Source organism: Scyliorhinus canicula, chromosome 5, assembly GCF_902713615.1.
Source record: "Scyliorhinus canicula chromosome 5, sScyCan1.1, whole genome shotgun sequence".
NCBI classification, from domain to species: Eukaryota; Metazoa; Chordata; class Chondrichthyes; order Carcharhiniformes; family Scyliorhinidae; genus Scyliorhinus; species Scyliorhinus canicula.
The window spans coordinates 48549614-48569303 of NC_052150.1; the positions used below are offsets into that span (position 1 = coordinate 48549614).

The window sequence follows — 19690 nt, forward strand, 5'->3', positions numbered from 1 at the left end:
CAGGACAAGAATTGCACTACCATTGGCTGTGAAGATTGTTGCGGCAACAAACTTTTATGAATCTGACTCCTTCAAGGCTGAAAGCAGGAGATACTTACAACATCTTGCTCTATGCCGTCCATTGTTGCATAAAGGTGGTTACAGAGGCTCTCCACTGAATTGCATTCTTTCCCACCAGCGACTAAGTGGTCGAACAAATACAGAGCTTTGCTAGGATTGCAGACACTCCCATGATGCTTTGTAAATGCTACTTGTCAATCTTGCCCCATGATGGAACTCATGTTCAGCTGATGTGTGACCATAAACAGTGAATCATGCAGAGAGCTGACAGCAGTCTTGATTCTTTCATTCAGCTGGACTCCACATGGTGCACCAGGGCAAACCAAAGTGTGGATACTCAGCAATGAGGGCTAACTGCTGAAGGCGTAGCAGGTGACTCTGCTGTGCAACCCACATACAAGTGAGTATAATGCATAAAATTAAAGTCTTATTGCTACATAAAAGACGGATAGAGCAAATCACTGGCATGATGAAACAAGGTTTCCACTTCCTTTATTGCTGTGGAGAGGCCCAGCAGTACTGCCCACTGCACCACTTCATCATTGTGAAGGGGCAACATTGGCCACCAGCTATAGTGAGCAGCTGAAGTGCACCAAAGCTGTCTGCTAACTCTGCCAGTGTGTCTTTAGCAAGAGTGGGTAGAGTGCTCATTTGAAGTGTCGGTACAGTCTCGATGGGCCGAATGGCCTCCTTCTGCACTGTAGGGATTCTATGATTCTATTCTAGGAAGAGAATGGAACGTAGTTAGTCCTCATTCAATGGAGGGCGGGATGCAACTGAGCAACTCGCGGCCTCTGCTCACTCGGTCTGTCTCTGGCGAGAATTAAATGTAGTTAGTTCCCATTCAATGAATATCCTCAGTCTCTGGATTATCAGCCCAATGCCAAAACCACTATGCCACTGCCTCCCCCTTGTTCACATATTGAACAATTTCTCCCTTGACTTGATTCACTTTCTCCCAATTTGTTTTATATTCGTCCATGGGATATGGGTGTAATTGGAAAGGTCAGCACATGCAACCAGTCTCCAATTTCCTTTGAGAAGATGGTGGTGAACAGTCTTCTTGAACCACTGAGGTCCATGTGGTATGGCACAATAAGAAGTCTTACAGCACCAGGTTAAAGTCCAACAGGTTTGTTTCAAATCACTAGCTTTCGGAGCACTGCTCCTTCTTCAGGTGAATGAAGAGGTATGTTCCAGAAACATATATATAGACAAAGTCAAAGATGCAAGACGATGCTCTGAATGCGAGCATTTGCAGGTAATTAAGTCTTTACAGATCCAGAGAGAGGGGTAATCCCAGGTTAAAGAGGTGTGAATTGTCTCAAGCCAGGACAGTTGGTAGGATTTCGCAAGCCCAGGCCAGATGGTGGGGGGGTGAATGTAATGTGACATGAATCCTAGGTCCCGGTTGAGGCCGTACTCATGTGTGCGGAACTTGGCTATAAGTTTCTATTCGGCTATTCTGCAATGCCGCGCATCCTGAAGGCCGCCTTGGAGAATGCACTTGACTGCTGACGTGCTCCCCGACTGGAAGGGAACATTCCTGCCTAGCGATTGCCGCGCGATGTCTGTTCATCCGTTGTCGCAGCATCTGCATAGTCTCGCCAATGTATCACGCTTTGGGACATCCTTTCTTGCAGCATGTGGTATAGGTACACCTACAGTGCTGCTGGGAAGGGAGTGCCAGGGTTTTGATCCCACAACAACGAAGGAAGGGAGGAAGGGTTATATTGTTCCAGGTCAGGATGGTGTGGGTGGTGAGAAACTTGCAAGTGTTGGGATTTCTATGCGCCTGCTTCAATGGATGGTAGGGGTTGAAGGTTTGGAAGGTACTGTCAAAGGGGCCTTGGTGAGTTGCTGCAGTGAATCTTGTAGATGGTACACACTGCTGTCACTGTGCATAAATGGGGGCGGAGAGAATGAACATTTATGTTGGTAGATGGGGTGCCAATCAAGCGGGCTGCTTTGTCCTGCATGTTGTCGAGCTTGAGTGTTGTTGGAGATGCATTCATCCAGGCAAGTGGGGAGTATTCCATCACACTCCTGACTTGTAGGTGGTGGACAGGCTTTGGGGAGTGAGGAGGTGAGTTGCTCACCACAGAATTCCCAGCCTCTAATCTGCTCTTGTAGCCACAGTACTAATATGGGGGATCCTTTCAGCTTCTGATCAATGTTAACCCAGGATGTTAATAATGAGCAATTCAGCAATGGTAATAACATTGAATCACAAGGCGCAATGGTAGCAATAGGCAGCACGGTAGCACAGTGGTTAGCACAGTTGCTTCACAACTAGGATCCCAGGTTCTATTCCCAGCTTGGGTCACTGTCTGTGCGAAGTCTGCACGTTCTCCCCATGTCTACGGGGGTTTCCTCCGGGTACTCCGGTTTCCTCCCACAGTCCAAAGACATGCAGGTTAGGTGGATTGGCCATGTACTGCACACTGGTGACAGCATAAACTGTTCAACGATGCAATCTTTTGTTTATAGCGGGCACGATCTACCGGCCACATCAGAGCGTGACGCAACCGGTAGAATCATAGAATTTACAGTGCAGAAGGAGGCCATTCAGCCCCTTGAGTCTGCACCGGACCCTGGAATAAGCACCGGAGCACACGGAGGAAACCCACATAGACATGGGGAGAATGTGCAGACTTCGCAGACAGTGACCCAAGCCGGTAATCGAACCTGGGACCCTGGAGCTGTGAAGCAACTGTGCTAACCACTGTGCTACCCCTTCCTGTAGATACCGTGCTGCCTCTTCCTGTAGATCCCGGGAGAGGCCTCCCCCAGGCTTCCCGATGCTGGTCCGCCTCGTGGAATCGACCAAAGCCTCACCAGACATCGCGATCAGGATCCTGCCCACAATGGGCAGGACCAAGCCTCGCACACCTAAGTAGGTTTAAAACCCACTTGAGGCGTGCTAACCCCCAGATCTATCCGGCCTCTGGCAACGATCAGCCTCCCCAGGGAGACCCCAGCCGGGCGCCGTATTGCACTGGTCCACACAAATGTGGACTAGGCGGAATGGCACCCAGGAGATTGCCCCGACAACCAAAGGCCCCTGGGTGGTCAGGGACAGGGCAGGGTAGTCCCCTGGCCCTCCCCCTGGAATACAGGCACTTTGGCACTGTCACCATGGCACGAAGATGCCCAGGTGGTACTGCCAAGTTGGCAGGAGCACTACCAGGGTAGCCATGCCAGCGTGCCCGGGTGACACAGCCAAGGGTCAGGGTCTGAAGGGGGGGGGGGGGCATGCCCATGAAAGTGGGATGGAGTGGAGATATGAAGGATGGGGATGCACAGCTGATATGAAGGGGCCTCTGGAAAGTTGGGAGGGGTGAAGGGTGGGGGTCCTGGAAGGGGGGTTGCTGAAAGGGTGCGTAGAAAGGCCTGAAAAGGGACTCCATAGCTGGGTGTCATCACTTGGGTGGGGGGGGGGGTTTGGTAGTGTCCATGTGTGTGGGGGATGACATTGCCCATGGGTGGGAGTTCCCTCCACCGCACTGAGAAATCAGGGCCGCCTTTCAAAATGGTGGCCCAATCTCAGAGGATCCGGTCTGGCCAGTGAGTTCAGCCCCAGTGGTGAAAATAATTCTAAGTGTGGGCCAGCCCGGGGAGAAATTCCCCAGGGCTCAAAAAAGTGATTAAGTGTGGTTAGATAGCGGTGGGGACCCGCCAAGAGCGGGGGAGAAACTCCCAGCAAAATCTGGCACAAATTACCCCAAATGACTTAGAAACCTTTCTGATAGATCGCGCCAAGCATTCACAACATTTTGCCATCTATTTATTAAAGTAAGATAATGGACACTATGAGCAACTTCATAATTCTTTCTGTTAGTACATTATGGGCAGAAGGTGTTTTAAAGCAAATGTTTCAGTACTTTCCTTCAAACAGTAACTCTGGGGCGGGATTCTCCGCCGGCTGGAGTCTCCGTTTTGTCGGCGCCCGGTGGTTTCCCGAAAATGGGAAACCTCATTGACCAGCCGGTGTAACGGAGAATCCCGGCGGCGTGTCATGGTAGAAACGTGGGGCGGTGGGCCAGAGAATCCAGCCCCTGGTCTTTTGAGGTCAGTGGAAACTCCAGCTTACTTATCTCACAGCATTAATAAAAATAGAAACCTTTAAGATCCAAAAGGTAACTACTGATCAAGTTAGATTGTGATACATTTCTCGAAGGTGCAATTAATATTCCAATCAAATCCTGAAGCAAATTATTTTTGGATGCCACTAACACACATGTAAATGGAAATCTCATTCTATACAGTTAAAACTGCTGTCTCTGGACGTAATGAACTTTGAATCATATTAAACTCTTCTCAGCCATTAAGAAACTGCCCTGATAATATACACTCTTATTAATGATCACATAAAAAGAGCTGCACTCTGCTGACATTAGACATAACCATTGTGTTACTAAGCTCTATACATTGAATAAATGAGAAATAAAATAAGAAATACAGTGGAATAGAATTAAGCAAAGAGTTTTTGAGCACAAAAGACTTACAGCCGTCTTGCTTGGTGGTAATTTTTTGTTCCTCTTGGGTCTAGACTTTGTATAATGCTCCAGTTTCTTTACCTCTTCTGAGGGTAGTTCATTCATCATACTGCTAGGCCGTGATGACCTTTCTTGCTTGCTGTAATTACTTGAAGCAGGAGCTGAATCATCAAAATGGACTGGGATCTCCTCAAGAGCCTTATCCAGGTCAAACTCCATCTCTGCACAAAAAACTGAACATTGAGACTCCTGTATATCTAAGAGGTATATTGAACAAATTTAGATAAGTAACCATTAATGGCAACACCCTATTAGCACTCAATTTATCGTAAAGTGAGCAATTAAACATCAACAGAAAAATAAACTTTAATTAACAAATTAGGACGATGGCAGCAGTGTGTACAATCTAAAAGATGCGCTGCAGCAGCTGATCACGTCTCCTTCCAAACCCGCAACCTCGACCGCCTAGAAGGACAAGGACAGCAGATGCATGGGAACACCACCACCTGCACGGTCCCCTTCAAGCCACACACCATCCTGACCAAGGATTGACCATAATGCCAAGGCACAGGAGACCGTTCAAGTGGAGAGAATGTAGAGGAACGCAATGTGATAAAAGTACTTTACAGTCAGGGGAAAGACACTGTTTTCTGCAGCTGTGACTGGGAGCTCTGAAGCTTATGTTGCCTGTTAGTTACCAGAGTTAAAGACATCTCCTCGCAGCTGGAGAAGAATTTGAAGTTGGAGAGAGACGGGGAGGATCCCCCTGTCATGGTCGATTTAGGTACCAATGAGATAAGCAGAACTAGGAATGATATATTGCTGCGAGAATTTAAGGATCTTGGATCCAAATTAAAAAGCAGAACGTTAAAATTAGTAATCTTTGGACTTACCTGAGCCATTTGTTAATTTGCAGAGGGATAAAGAGATCAGATGGCCAGTTGAGTGACGTGGGAGACAAGGGTTTTGCTTCATGGTCCATTGACACCTGCACTGGGTAAAGGAGAGGTGCTCCATTTGGCAGGCTCCATTTAAATTGGACTGGGTCCAGTGTGCTTGCAAATAAAATAACTAGGGCTTTAACCCAATATATAGGGGAATGGGAGTATTTGGTAAATTCAAAAGCCAAAGCTGCGAGAGAAATATCTAGATTCGAGAGGCATTTTGGGTAAAGATAAGCAGAATGGGTCAGGAATGGACAGTGAGTGTAACAAACATTAGTGGCTAAAGTGTTCAGGGAAAATAAGAAGAAAGTCAAAATTAAAAGCATTTTATCTGAATGTGTGAATCATTTGTGTTCAATTGGATGAATAGCACAGATAGAAATAAATAAGTTGGTTCTAAGAATCTCAGTCATCCCAGTCCTGGGACATCACTGCAGGAGTTCCTCAGGGTGGTGTCCTAGGCCCAACCATCTTCAATTGCTTCACCAATCACTTTAATTCCAACATAAGGTCAGATGTGGGAATATTTGTTGTTGATTGCACAATGTACTGCACCATTTGCGACTCCTCAGACGCTGAAGCAGCCCACCTGCAAATGCATTAAGACCGGAACAATATCCAGGCTTGACCTGACAAGTGGCTGGTAACATTTGAGCCGCACAAGTGCCTGGCAACGACCATCTACAGTAAGAGAGAATCAAACCATTGCCTCTTGCCATTCAATGGCATGACCATCACTGAATCCCCCACTATCAACTTCCTGGGGTTACCATTAACCAGAAACTAACTTGAATAGCCTTAGAAATACTGTGGCTTCAAAAGCAGGCCAGAGCTAGGGATCCTGTGGCGAGTAACTCATATCTAGACTCCCTAAAGCCTGTCCACCACCTATAAGGCACAAGTCCGGAGTGTGATGGAATACTCCTCATTTGCCGAGATGAATGCAGCTCCAATAGCAATCAGGAAGCTCGACATCATCCAGAAAAAACAGCCCATTTGATTGGCACCCCTTCCATAAACATTCACTCACTTCACCACCAATACATAGGGTGAGCGACATTGTGAGCCTGAATGATAATTCTATATTGGTTGTCAGTGTAATTCTCAGCACACTCAAGATTGTTTATCAGTGCTACCCAATCACAATCACATCTAACATTAAGTTCTGAGTTTTGCATGCGTGAGCTTGTTCCCAGCATTGCACTCGCACCAAAAGTCATACACTAGCACCGAAAGTCATTCAGGGGCTGGTTTAGCACAGGGCTAAATCGCTGGCTTTGAAAGCAGACCAAGGCAGGCCAGCAGCACGGTTCAATTCCCGTACCAGCCTCCCCGAACAGGCGCCGGAATGTGGCGACTAGGGGCTTTTCACAGTAACTCCGTTTGAAGCCTACTTGTGACAAGAAGTGATTTTCATTTCATTTCACATTACTAAATTTTGTGGTAGGGAAACGTCTTTTTGCCTTACGGCAGCATCCAGTTTGTGGGAAATGCCACTCATGTTGTTACTTCATAGTAGCAGCCTGAATCGGCCAGGGCTTCCAGCAATCTCGTGAAGAGGGCCGGAACCATTTTCTCGTCTTGCAAGCTTGAGAACAAAATAAGGATCACCAAAGTTATCCTGCAGGATAATGGCTGACCGATCAGATTATTGCTCGATTTGTGCCACGCATACTTGTGAAAAGGCCCAAGGTTGCCTCTTTTGGACTTGAAAGGTGCCCGGTCTACCTCACATTAACCTGGAAGGGTTAAGATATCTCAACATTTGAGCAACAGGTGAAGTTGGCCATTTCACGTTGTTGTAACACTAACAGGATGCTGCTGGTAAGCCAAAAAAGACATTCCACCTACCTCACAATGAGTAAAGTGGTGTATGAATTCCAGTGTTCTGCAATGCTAGGAACATCCCAATGCCTGGCGGATTGCATCACGGTAGCATTGTGGATAGTGCAATTGCTTCACAGCTCCAGGGTCCCAGGTTCGATTCCCGCTTGGGTCACTGTCTGGGCGGAGTCTGCACATCCTCCCCGTGTATGCGTGGGTTTCCACCGGGTGCTCCGGTTTCCTCCCACAGTCCAAAGATGTGCAGGTTAGGTGCATTGGCCATGCTAAATTGCCCTTAGTGTCCAAAATTGCCCTTAGTGTTGGGTGGGGTTACTGGGTTATGGGGATAGGGTGGAGGTGTGGATCTTGGGTAGGGTGCTCTTTCCAAGAGCCGGTGCAGACTCGATGGGCTGAATGGCCTCCTTCTGCACTGTAAATTCTATGATAAACAGCATGAAATGAAAATCGCTTATTGTCACAAGTAGGCTTCAAATGAAGTTACTGTGAAAAGCCCCAAGTCGCCACATTCCGGGAGGGAGCATGTTCTTTCTGCTGTTTGCAACAGGCAGAGTACTGACCACACTCAATTAGCCTATGCGTGCAAAACTCAGAAAATAATGGCCGTGTTAGATGCAACTCTGTGATTGGGCACTCTTGCTGCTGAACAACCCCGAGTGTGCTAATTGAATTACACTGAGAATGAATTTAAGATTACCAGTCGGGCTCACAACGTAGTTGCCTTATGCCTGCTGGAAGCTACATCTAATCATATGCAGGGCTCTTGGCTTTGCAAGTAATAAGAGTATGTGTTCAGGCATTGTGCCTTTTCTAATTAATTTAATTAAATAAAAGCAAGGGGACCAATTGCCCATGGTGCATTCTCCGTGGCAAAACCTCAACCACTCAGACCTGACTGGCCGACCAATCAACACCCTTTTTCTCATCCAGCATAAATAATTTCTTCCTTTCAAATTTGGTATTCTTGCATCTGTCCTGATGAATGCAAGGCTAAAAGATTCAACAGCATGTATCTCTTTTCGGCAATACTCAGGTATTGTACCGCCAAACAACAACATGTTAAAAGAGTTTTTGAGGAGGACTACCGGTGACGGCGGGCGGGAGGCAGCCGCGCAACAGGAGATCTGTTCGGGAACAACATTTCTGGGGCTTTAAGCCCACTCCCAGGCACCAAGGACGCATAAAAAGCAGACCGGAGGCATGTAGAAGCCACACAGGAGAAGAGGATGTCCAGGATCAGCAAGAAGACGGCCGTTAAAAAGGCAGCTGAGGGTCCGTCGGGGAGTGGAGAGGTCACCACGGGGTCACCTAGGAAAATGGAGGCTGGAGCACCAGGGGAGGCCGCATTGCCTACGACTCAAGAAATAACCAAGGTGATGGCTGCAGAATTTGAAAGGCAGTTTGCAAAACTCTTGGAGGCGATGAGGAAGGAGATGAGGGAGGTTTTGAGTGTGCTGGTGGAGGAGGCGATTTCCCCGGTGACGACGGCGGTGGCGGGTACAGTGGCGGAGGTGCGGGCGCAAGGGGAGGCGCTGAAGGTAGTGGAGGAGACATTGTTGCAGCATGATGATCAACTTACCTCGATGAGGAAGGAGATGAGGGAGGTTTTGAGTGTGCTGGTGGAAGAGGCGATTTCCCCGGTGATGACGGCGGTGGTGGGTACAGTGGCGGAGGTGCGGGCGCAAGGGGAGGCGCTGAAGGTAGTGGAGGAGACGGTGGCGTAGCACGGTGATCAACTTACCTCGATGGGGAAGGAGATGCGGACGGTGATGGAGATTAACAAGGATCTGCAAGGAAAAATGGAAGACCTGGAAAACAGATCCAGGCGACAGAATTTGAGGATTGTGGGGCTGCCCGAAGGAGTTGAAGGGCCGAGGCCGACTGAGTATTTTGCCGCGATGCTGGCAAAACTATTGGGGGAGGGGGAGGATCCCTCCCGATATGAACTGGATCGGGCTCATCGGTCGTGGAGGCCTGTACCAAAGGAGAGTGAGCTGCCAAGAGTAGTGACTCTGTGATTCCGTAGGTACAGTGTGAAGGAGAAGGTCCTGTCCTGGGCCAAGCAGAAGCGGGTGGTGCAGTGGGCTGGAGCTGGTATACGTGTATACCAGGACCTTACGGTGGAACTGGCGAGGAGGCGGGCTGTTTTCAACCGGGTGAAGAGGGCACTGTACATTAGCAAGCTGCAGAACGGCATTGTATATCCAGCGAAGCTGAGGGTGACTTATAAGCTGAAGGACTTTTATTTTGGAACAGCGGAAGAGTTTGCGAAGGCAGAAGGACTGTGGCAGAACTGAGAAATGGCCATGTGCCGAATCTGCCGATGTAACCTCAGGACTGTATTTTCTTCTTTTTTGTTTCACTGCGTGCGGGTGTGTGGGCTAAAGGAGCCAATGTTGTATATATTTGGACAAGGGCAGTGGGGGGACTTGCACTCGAAGTGAGGGCTCTTTGGGGTGTAGGTGGATATAGAACAGTACAGCACAGAACAGGCCCTTCGGCCCTCGATGTTGTGCCGAGCAATGATCACCCTACTCAAACCTACGTATCCACCCATATACCCGTAACCCAACAACCCCACCCCCCTTAAACTTACTTTTTAGGACACTATGGGCAATTTAGCATGGCCAATCCACCTAACCCGCACATCTTTGGACTGTGGGAGGAAACCGGAGCACCCGGAGGAAACCCACGCACACACGGGGAGGACGTGCAGACTCCGCACAGACAGTGACCCAGCCGGGAACTGAACCTGGGACCCTGGAGCTGTGAAGCATTTATGCTAACCACCATGCTACTGTGCTGCCCATGGGTGGGATGTGGGGTGTGTGTGCTAAAAGGATATTTCTGTGCTTTCCTGGGGCCGGGGTTTAAACCGGCCAGTGAACGGGAGTGAGGTGGGGGTAGGGGCTGCGGCCATCGGAGCCTGGCAGAACAGGGTCCGAGTGGTCTAGCCGGGGTGGAAAGTTGGGGGGAAGGAACCGAGGTTGGGGGGAGGAGTTTTACATGAGGCAGTGGATGGGAGGAGTTTGGGGAGGGTGGGGGGGAGATTAGAACTCTTGGGTATCACGCACGGTACTCTTTCGGAGGTTGGACGGTGTTGAGTGGGGGGGGGGGGGGGGTGGACACACTATGGTGACCATGGGCGGTCCCGGACTCCTTTTTTCTTTTTTTCCTTTGTTTTTTGTTTCCACCATGGGAGGGTTTGTTTTATTGGATGCATATCTTGACAGGTGGGCCATTGTTTGAGGTGGTAGGAGGATGGGATCTTTGTTATTGTTAAGGGGATTGATTTTGTATTTGTTACCGTTTACTGTTTGTGGGTGGAGTGTAAATTTTGGAGGAAAATGTGAAAATGGAGAATAAAAACATTTATTAAAAAAAAGAGTTTTTGAGTAGGTTGGATAAGGGGAAAATCAATGGACATAGTGTATTTGGATTTTCAAAGAGAATTGTGCCACACAAAGGTTAATGTGATAAATTAGGATTCACGGGATATCTGAAGAGATTGAAGATTGGTCAATGGTCAGAAAACAGGGAATAAGAATAAATGGGACATTTTAGGATTGGCTGTTTACAACAAGCAGGGTGCCATGAGGATCAGTACTTGTGCCTCAGCTACTTATAATCTATTTTAATTGTTGCATTCAAGTGGCTAACAATACAAAGTTAGGCAGGGAAAGTAAGCAATGAGGATGACACAAAGAGCTGCAGACAACTATATTGAAGTTCAGACAGTGAGCAGGTAGAGTATGAAATTATTGATATTGGTCAGTTGGACCCGAGAGTCCTTTACACCAATCACGGAAAGTTTAAATGCAGGTGCAGCAAGAAATTAGGAAGGCATATAAAATCTTGAAGGGAATCAAATAAGATAGAAGTAGAAAGGATGTTTCCACTGGTAGGTGAAAGTAGGACAAGAGGGCACAGCCTCAAGATTAGGGGGAGCAGATTTAGGACTGAATCAAGGAGGAACTTCTTCACTCAGAGGGTGGTTAAAGTATGGAATTCCCTACCGAAAGGAGTAGTAGACGCTACTTCATTGAATATATTTAAAGATAGGGTTGATGTTTTTTTGAAAAATGAAGGAATTACGGGATATGGCGAGAATGCGGGTAAGTGGTTCTGAGACCACGAAAAGATCAGCCATGATCTTATAGAATGGCGGAGCTGGCTCGAAGGGCCGGACGGTCTACTTCTGCTCCTAGTTCTTATGTTACATTAGTTTTCATTGCAAGGGTATTGGAGTACAAATCTTAGTACAATCATTCAGTGCATTGACGAGACCATACCTGAAGTAATGTGTGCCATTTTGGTCTCCTTCCCTAAGGAAGAACATACTTGCCCTAATTCATGGGATGATGAACTTGTCCCAAGAGGAAAGATTGAGCAGATAGGACTTATATTCCCCTGGAGGTTCAACGACTGGTAGGTGATCCAATTAAACATGTAACAGTCTTAAGGGCTTGGCAGGTTAGATGCTGAGAATCTAGAACACAGGGTAACAATCTCATAATAAAGGGTCAGCCATTTATTTAGGTCTGAGATGTGGATACATTTCTTTGTTCAAAGAGTTATGAATCTTTGGAATTCTCTACCCAGAGAGCTATGGATGCTCAACTGTTCAGTATATCCCAGAGATAAGTTGATTGATTTTTGGAAACTAAAGGAATTTGGGATATGGGTATAGTGAGAAAAGGTGAAGTTAAATAGTTAACCATGATCTCCTTCAATTGCAGAGCAGGCTCAAAGGATCAAATACTCCAGCTCCTATTTCTTATGTTCACATAGACACCACTGCAGTCCCTTGAAGCATGTATGAACTAGCTTCGGACATAGCTCACAGTTCTTTTAAAGAAGGAAAAGGGAGAAATGAAGGAAACGAACACGCGTGTATGTAAGAAGTAGAAGCTCCAAGACAAGAGAGCTGAAAGCCAAGTGAGCAGAGGTTCAAAATTTAGTTTGGCTGCAGGTGGCCAAGAATGAGTAAGATCACACCTAAAGGTAAGCAAGTGACGATCCATGATAGGTATGGTCAGCCTCTTTCAAAAATGTCATTTTCTATATCAATTGAGCATTTGGCCAAATGAAACAAAACCATGGGCAGAATGTTATGGGGGTGTGGATGGCTTGCCCCAATAAAATACAGCAGGTGGGCTAAACGAGTACCAGTGGGACTTCTGCCCTTTACGTGGGAAGAAGTCCTTTCCCCGGGAGCTGGTGTCCAATCCGATTATTTTGGCAAAAGTGGAAAGTGGCCCAATGGATCCCTGGAAACAGGTAAATCCAGGGTCCTAGGCGGGGAGCGTTTGTGCAGGTTAGGGAGGCAAGGTGGGAGGTTTAAGGCAACAATAGGGTAAGGAAATGAAATGGAATGAAAATTGCTTATTGTCACAAGTAGGCTTCAAATGAAGTAACTGTGAAAAGCCCCTAGTTGCCACATTCCGGTGCCTGTTCGGGGAGGCTGGTATCGGAATTGAACCCACGCTGCTGGCCTGCCTTGGTCTGCTTTAAAAGCCAGCTATTTAGCCCAGTGTGCTAAACCAGCCCTGACCGGAGGAAGGGGGTGGGTGTTCTATTTAAGGGGGATGTTACCCACCACCCATGCAAATTACAAAGGCAGAGAGAAGATAGAACTGCCTCCCTTCCTTCCAGTCATTTGAAGAATTTTTTTTAAAATCAAGTGAAGTTTGAATGGCTGTTTGGTTGACAGTTTTGCGAGCTTAGAAGAGGATTAAGCTTGTTTTTAGTGGAGTAAGAAGGTTTGTTGTTTTGTTTTCATGAGCATCTCAAAGGCTTCCTAATGTTAAATTAGGGACCAAGGGGGCAGTTTTGAGCCCGTGTTAGCTGTGAGTGAGAACAGTTTACGCAGGTGGAAAATATGGAGAGAATCAGGTTTTCCGATTCTTGATTTGATTTATTATTGTCACATGTATTAGTATACAGTGAAAAGTATTGTTTCTTGCATGCTGTACAAACAATGCATACTGTACATAGGGAAGGAAGGAGAGACTGCAGAATATATTACAGTTATAGCAATGTGTAGAGAAAAGATCAACTTAATATGAGATAGGTCCATTCAAAAGTCTGATGGTAGTAGGGAAGAAGCTGTTCCTGAGTCGGTTGGTACGCGACCTCAAACTTTGGTATCTATTTCCTGATGCAAGGAGGTGGAAGAGAGTATGTCTGGGGTGCATGGGGTCCTTAACTATGCTGGCTGCCTTTCCGAGGCAGCGAGAATTGTAGACAGAGTCGATGGATGGGAGGCTGGTTTGCGTGATAGACTGGGCTTCATTCACGACCTTTTGTAGTTTCCTGCGGTCTTGGGCAGAGCAGGCTCCATACCAAGCTGTGATACAACCAGAAAGAATGCGTTCTATGGTGCATCTGTAGAAGTTGGTGAGAGTCATAGCTGGCAAGCCAAATTTCCTTAGTCTTCTGAGGAAGTAGAGTCATTGGTGTACTTTCTGAACTATAGTGTCGGCATGGGGGGACTAGGACAGGTTGTTGGTGATCTGGACACCTAATAACCTGAAGCTCTCGACCCTTTCTGCTTCGTTCCCATTGATGTAGACAGGGGCATGTTCACTACGCTTCCTGAAGTCGATGACAATCTCCTTCGTTTCGTTGATATTGGGGGAGAGATTATTGTCGTCGCACCAGATTCTCTATCTCATTCCTGAACTCTGTCTCGTCATTGTTTGAGATCCGACCCACTACGGCAGTGACAGCATAAAATTTGAAAATCGAGTTGGAGGGGAATTTGGCCACACAGTCATAGGTGGATAAGGACACAGCATTGTGGGTGCGAGTTGCAGAGGGGGCAGCGGAGAGGGCGTAGGGAACTCGGATAAGTTCAACTCGGAGCCGGCCATCTTTGGGTGGTGGTGGTGGTAAACCTTGAGATTTAAAGGGGTCTGCCGACTGGTGGACAGGCAGCGCTTCCTGTGTCCGCCTGTTGGGCTTGTGACAATATCACTGCTGAGGGACTGCCCTTCCAGAGTGGCAGCTGGAAAGTGGGTGGGAGCAGGTGAATCTACAGCGTCAGCACAGGAGACAACTGGGAGGTTCTTCGTTGGAGTCCAATGGGAGGCCAGGCTGAATGGGGCAGTGTGGTGGGCTCTGACAAGGGTTTTTCCCAGCTCGAAGGAGGCCTGAACACCCTCACACAGCAGTAATGATGACTGTAGTGAGAATGAACCCTAGCACTGTGAAGCTAGGGGGCAAGAGCTGTATGGAAGTTCAAGGTTACTGGTTATGGAGGCCAGGCTGTCAGGGATTAGTGTTGAGTCACTGGCTGTTCAAGTTGGAAGGCTCGTTTAATCCATAGCCCATGAGAGCTGGGGCAATGCGGGTGCCCTCTAAGGGTGAAGTTGACATGCTAGTTGTAGTCTTCACACGCATCCGGTGTGCCTCACCTGCCACAAGGGGAAGCCAGTTGCCTAATCAGCTCCCTGACCCGTCCTTGACAAGTCAATTGTGCCACTTTAGTCAGCATTGCAATGCATGATTGCACCACTGATTGGGTGGATGTCCCAGATCCTGAGAGAGCTGTGGGTCAGGGAATTGTCAGGACTCCTCATCGCTCACTTTGATGTTCTCTTCCTTTCAATTTCTGATTCGGGAGAATCATGGAGCCAGTCGAGCTGGCAATTCTTTCGATTGCAATCGACCAGCAACAGCGACATTGATGTGCTATTGCACGCGGCCAGGACCAGCCCCCTGCAGAGGAGGGGGAGGCAGGGCCCGTTGATCTTCTGGGAGCAGGGCAACAAATGGTGAAGCCTCGGAGGAGACCAGCCACAGGTATTCCCGTGTAGAACCTTCTACCTCCAGATGTCAGAGGTCCAATGCGGGAGAAGGCGCCGTCTGTCCTGGGGACAGTTGACAACTTAGTGTCAGGTGATGCAAGAGTTGGCAACACATGGACTGGCAGAAAGTTACTGCCGCCCTGAACTTCTATGCCAACAGTTTGCTACAGGGCTGCACGGGTCACCTGTGCAGCATATCCCAGACAGCAGAGCACAAGTGCATAAGGGACGTCATAGATCACAGACTCGATGGGCCGAATGCACTGTAGGGATTCTATGAGAGACATAGCATTGCCTTTCTCACACTACATTGGGATGAAATGCGGGTGTTTGCTGACATGGCGCCATAACATGATTGAGTGGAGGACGTGTATGGGGGAACAAAGTGATTTTTTATAAAGATGTGCTATTACAATGGTGACTCATTTCTACTAGGACCGAGGTTCATCCGTGCCCACTACTGTTTCTTCCTCTTCCTCACCTTCCCGCTACATCTAGCTGGATCCCCAGCTGAGGTTGCGGCGGTCTGCTGACTTCCACACCTTGTTCCCTGAGGTGACCTTGGTGGGACCTTTTACTCCTCCATGGGATAGAGGGACAGCTGGAGTGAGATTCAGAACCCCGCGTCCTCTGTTGCTCAAACTCACCGATTCTCGCCTGCACCATAGAATTTACAGTTCAGAAAGAGGCCATTCAGCCCATCGAGTCTGCACTGGCCCTTGGAAAGAGCGCCCTCCTTAAGCCCAGGCTTGCACCCTATCCCCGTAACCCAGGCATTTTCAAAGTGGGGGTCGTGACATGCGGGTGGGAGGATCCCGGAGCCGTCCATCGTGGCGTTCCCGATCGCATGAATTCACGCACAACAGCCAGCTTTTAACAATGCCGGCTGCAAGCGGCTTTGAAAATGACGACTGCGACCATATAAAAAATGCAAGCACACTGTGCATGCATGCCCGCTCATCAGTACGCATGTATGGCACCCAGCAAGAAGCACCGCCTCCTCCTGACATCAGCGCGCTGACGCAGAAGATTTGTTTTCTTTAATTCAATTTTATCTTCCTGTCTGAAGCGAGGCAGAGAGCAGGTCATGCCGAGAGCAGGCTCAAAGCAGCATAATGACGCTGATGTCATGTTTTTGGGTGCGATTGCGATTCCTCCATTTTGTCAGCAGCAAACAAGTAAAACTTAAAATGGATCGTTTTGTTAGATGGAAGAGAGGGCCTGAGACACAAACAGGCCAGGATCTCACAATTAAACCTGCTGGAGAGATAGGCTCAGGAGAAGCCACAGCCGGACAAAACAGTGGTGGTGTGAGCTGTTCAGGAGGGTCCACAACAGGACAAAGCAGTGCTGGTGAGAGCTCCAGGACCTCTGGTGAACAGCCCATTAAGAAGAAATCCTATCTGGCTGCATCACAGCCTGGTATGGCAACTGCTCGGCCCAGGACTGCAAGAAACTTCAGAGAGTCGTGAACACCACCCAGTCCACCACACAAACCTGCCTCCCATCCATTGACTCCATCTACACCTCCCGCTGACTGGGGAAAGCGGGCAGCATAATCCAAAGATCCCTCCCACCCGGCTTACTCACTCTTCCAACTTCTTCCATCGGGCAGGAGATGCAGAAGTCTGAACACGCACAAACAGACATAAAAAAACCTTCTTCCCCACTGTTACCAGACTCCTAAATGACCCTCTTATGGACTGACCTCATTAACACTACATGCTTCATCCAATGCCGGTGCTTATGTAGTTACAGTGTATACCTTGTGTTGCCCTATTATGTATTTTCTTTTATTCCCTTTTCTTCCCATGTACTTAATGATCTGTTGAGACGAAAGGGAAAATGCTGGAAAATCTCAGCAAGTCTGGCAGCATCTGTAGGGAGGGAAAAGAGCTAACGTTTCGAGTCCGATGACTCTTTGTCAAATGATCTGTTGAGCTGCTCGCAGAAAAATACTTTTCACTGTACCTCGGCACACGTGACAATAAACAAATCCAATCCAATCCAATCAGGCTCAAAGCAGTATAATGCCGATTTTGTAAGGTTTGGATTTATTAACTGTACCAATGTCAGCTGGTGTGAGTCGTGAATGTCGACCGGCATGGGTCGCGAAGGTCAGCCGGCATGGGTGGCAAAGGTCAGCCGGTTGGTAAAAATGGGTTCCCGGAAAAAAAGTTTGTAAAACACTGCCGTAATCCAACCTAACCTTTTGGAAACTGAGGAGCAATTTAGTGCAGCCAATCCACCTAACCTGCACATCTTCAGACTGTGGGAGGAAACCAGAGCACCCAGAAGAAACCCACGCAGACATGGGGAGAAAGTGCAAACTCCACACAGACAGTCACCTGAGACCGGGATTGAACTTGGGACCCTAAAGCTGTGAGGCAGCAGTGCACCACTGTGCCACATCATGCAGTTGAAGCCATGCACCATAAAGTTCATGCCCTCAGCACTGGAGGTCAGGAGCTGAACCATGGAACGGGTATCCCTCGCCATGGAGTGCATGTCCTGCACCAAAACCTCAACTGCGCACACCACCCTCGCAGTGCTAGCCACATTGCCTTGTAGTGACAACACCATCTCCTCATACAGAAGGTGATAGTTGTCCTCCAATCACCCTTACAGTCCGAAGATGTATGCTATCATCTCTTCCTGATGCTCATAACTCTGCCTTTGTAGCTACATGTTCCACACCACTTGGATAACATTTGGGACATATCTCAATTCTTTAATCATTTCCTAGATTAGTTTCTAACTGAAATATCTATCCGATTTGGACTGACAGTGCATCTTCAAACAATCGGAATTCCAGCTCCTTTCATTTGAACATTCAAATAAGCCACTCTGATCTTTCAGAAGCTGATGTTGATGGGCTACTGGGAAGATCCAAGACAAATTGTACACCTCTTTCAACAGCCCCCCCCCCCCCCCCCCCCAACCAGCAGCAACCACACCCAACAATAACAAGACATGGCCATGAATATCTGAATTTAGAAGTAAATGCACCTGAACTGAAAACTGATTACCGTGGAAGTTGAAAACTACATAAATAACAATATTTAATTGTGTATAAAACATTGCAAAACTGTCCAATGCAATGATACAAATATGTTAATTCACTGCACAGTAAATTTCTAAGGAAGGTTCATTCAGCTTTTATATACAGGAGAGAAGCCATGTAGTGAGTTTCATGTGGTTTCACCTCCACTTGATGGGACCACATGAACCATTTCCTAATGAAGGTTGCAGGAATCTTATCCTTTCTTGTTACAATTACTGAACTACAATTTTGTCCCTATTGCTGAATACATCAAAATCGGAAAAAATTGATCCCGATAGTTCCACGATATTTACAATAAATAGTAAATGTGGGGCATAAATATCAGTGTTCTCAAAATTGTGACATTGTATTTCTCTTAGTCTTTTATTGGATAGAATGTGCAACAATTGTTTTTAAGCTTACTTTCAGTATGTGAAATTTCTGCAAGCATACTGTATGGACCATTGTATTTATATTTGTGATAATCTACTATCCATAAACCGAGAAATTTGCTGGTTTAGCTGAAAGAGAGCTGCAGTACTATTTGATAGAGGGTATCAAAAATATTTGATCCAAATTTCTATTTTTTTTCAAAAACGCCAATATAAAATGTTCATCTTTCAGTTGCATTCTAGTTGCCTTTGCAGAATATTGGATCTATTTTAAAAAAGGAATCAAATCTGAGAAAGCACAAATGCTGCAACATCTATTTCAGATGAATACCGCTTCACTGTTTAACCACTAGATGGGACTGTTTATACACAAACAGCCCCCCCAGAGGTCTTCAGCAGGAATTAAAATCAAAATGCTTTCTGATGGGCATGTCGTGACTTATTATAAACAAATCTATCCATCATCTGTAACTTACCTAGTTACAAAATCTCAAGTTACATTAAAAAAAAGAGAACGACTAGAACTGGAAAAAGTTATTACCATAAAATACTCGTGATTTTCTCAACTCTGTGTTTGTCCTAAAGTTACTTGGGAAAATTACAATCTTTGGCAGGTCATTTTCTTTAATCTGCTTAACTTATTTCCTGGCAACATTTCCAACAACCGTTTGCTCAGAATCACACGGAAAAATCTCAACGTTAAATTTAAGAACAATGGTCAGCTGAGGGTTGAAATGATCAGATTTTACTTCCACGTGAATAAAAAGGAATGTGTGTTTATTCATTTACCAAAGGCCCTGGAAACAGGACGAAGCATTCTGCTGTGGATACTTTTCCTCTTCGACTTGGGAGTCATCTGCCGCACAAAACATAACTTTAGTTAATCATTAAATATTGTACATTCACGGCTGTATCTCATACAGTTCCAGATCAGAAATTGTGTCTTAGTTGAATTTATTTGCAGATGTAATAATTAACTTTTAAATTATTGGTGCCAATATTTATCCTTCAACCAACACCTCAAAATATGAACTGGTCATTATCACATTGCTGTTTGTGCTTTGGCTGTTGCATTGCTTACATTACAACAGTGACTAAA

General features: G+C 46.9%; 1 protein-coding gene across 7 annotated transcripts in view; it reads right to left on the reverse strand.

Annotated features, from left to right (window-relative positions):
• Window positions 1-19690, reverse strand: part of LOC119965968 (F-actin-uncapping protein LRRC16A-like) — a 458632-nt gene that overhangs the window by 39887 nt on the left and 399055 nt on the right. For all 7 annotated transcript variants that reach the window (XM_038797016.1, XM_038797019.1, XM_038797017.1 and 4 more), the window contains 2 exons: window positions 19381-19447; window positions 4569-4780 (listed from right to left, as the gene is read on the reverse strand). In XM_038797016.1, coding sequence (XP_038652944.1) covers window positions 4569-4780; window positions 19381-19447 — 279 coding nt within the window. The remainder of the gene's footprint in view (window positions 1-4568; window positions 4781-19380; window positions 19448-19690) is intronic.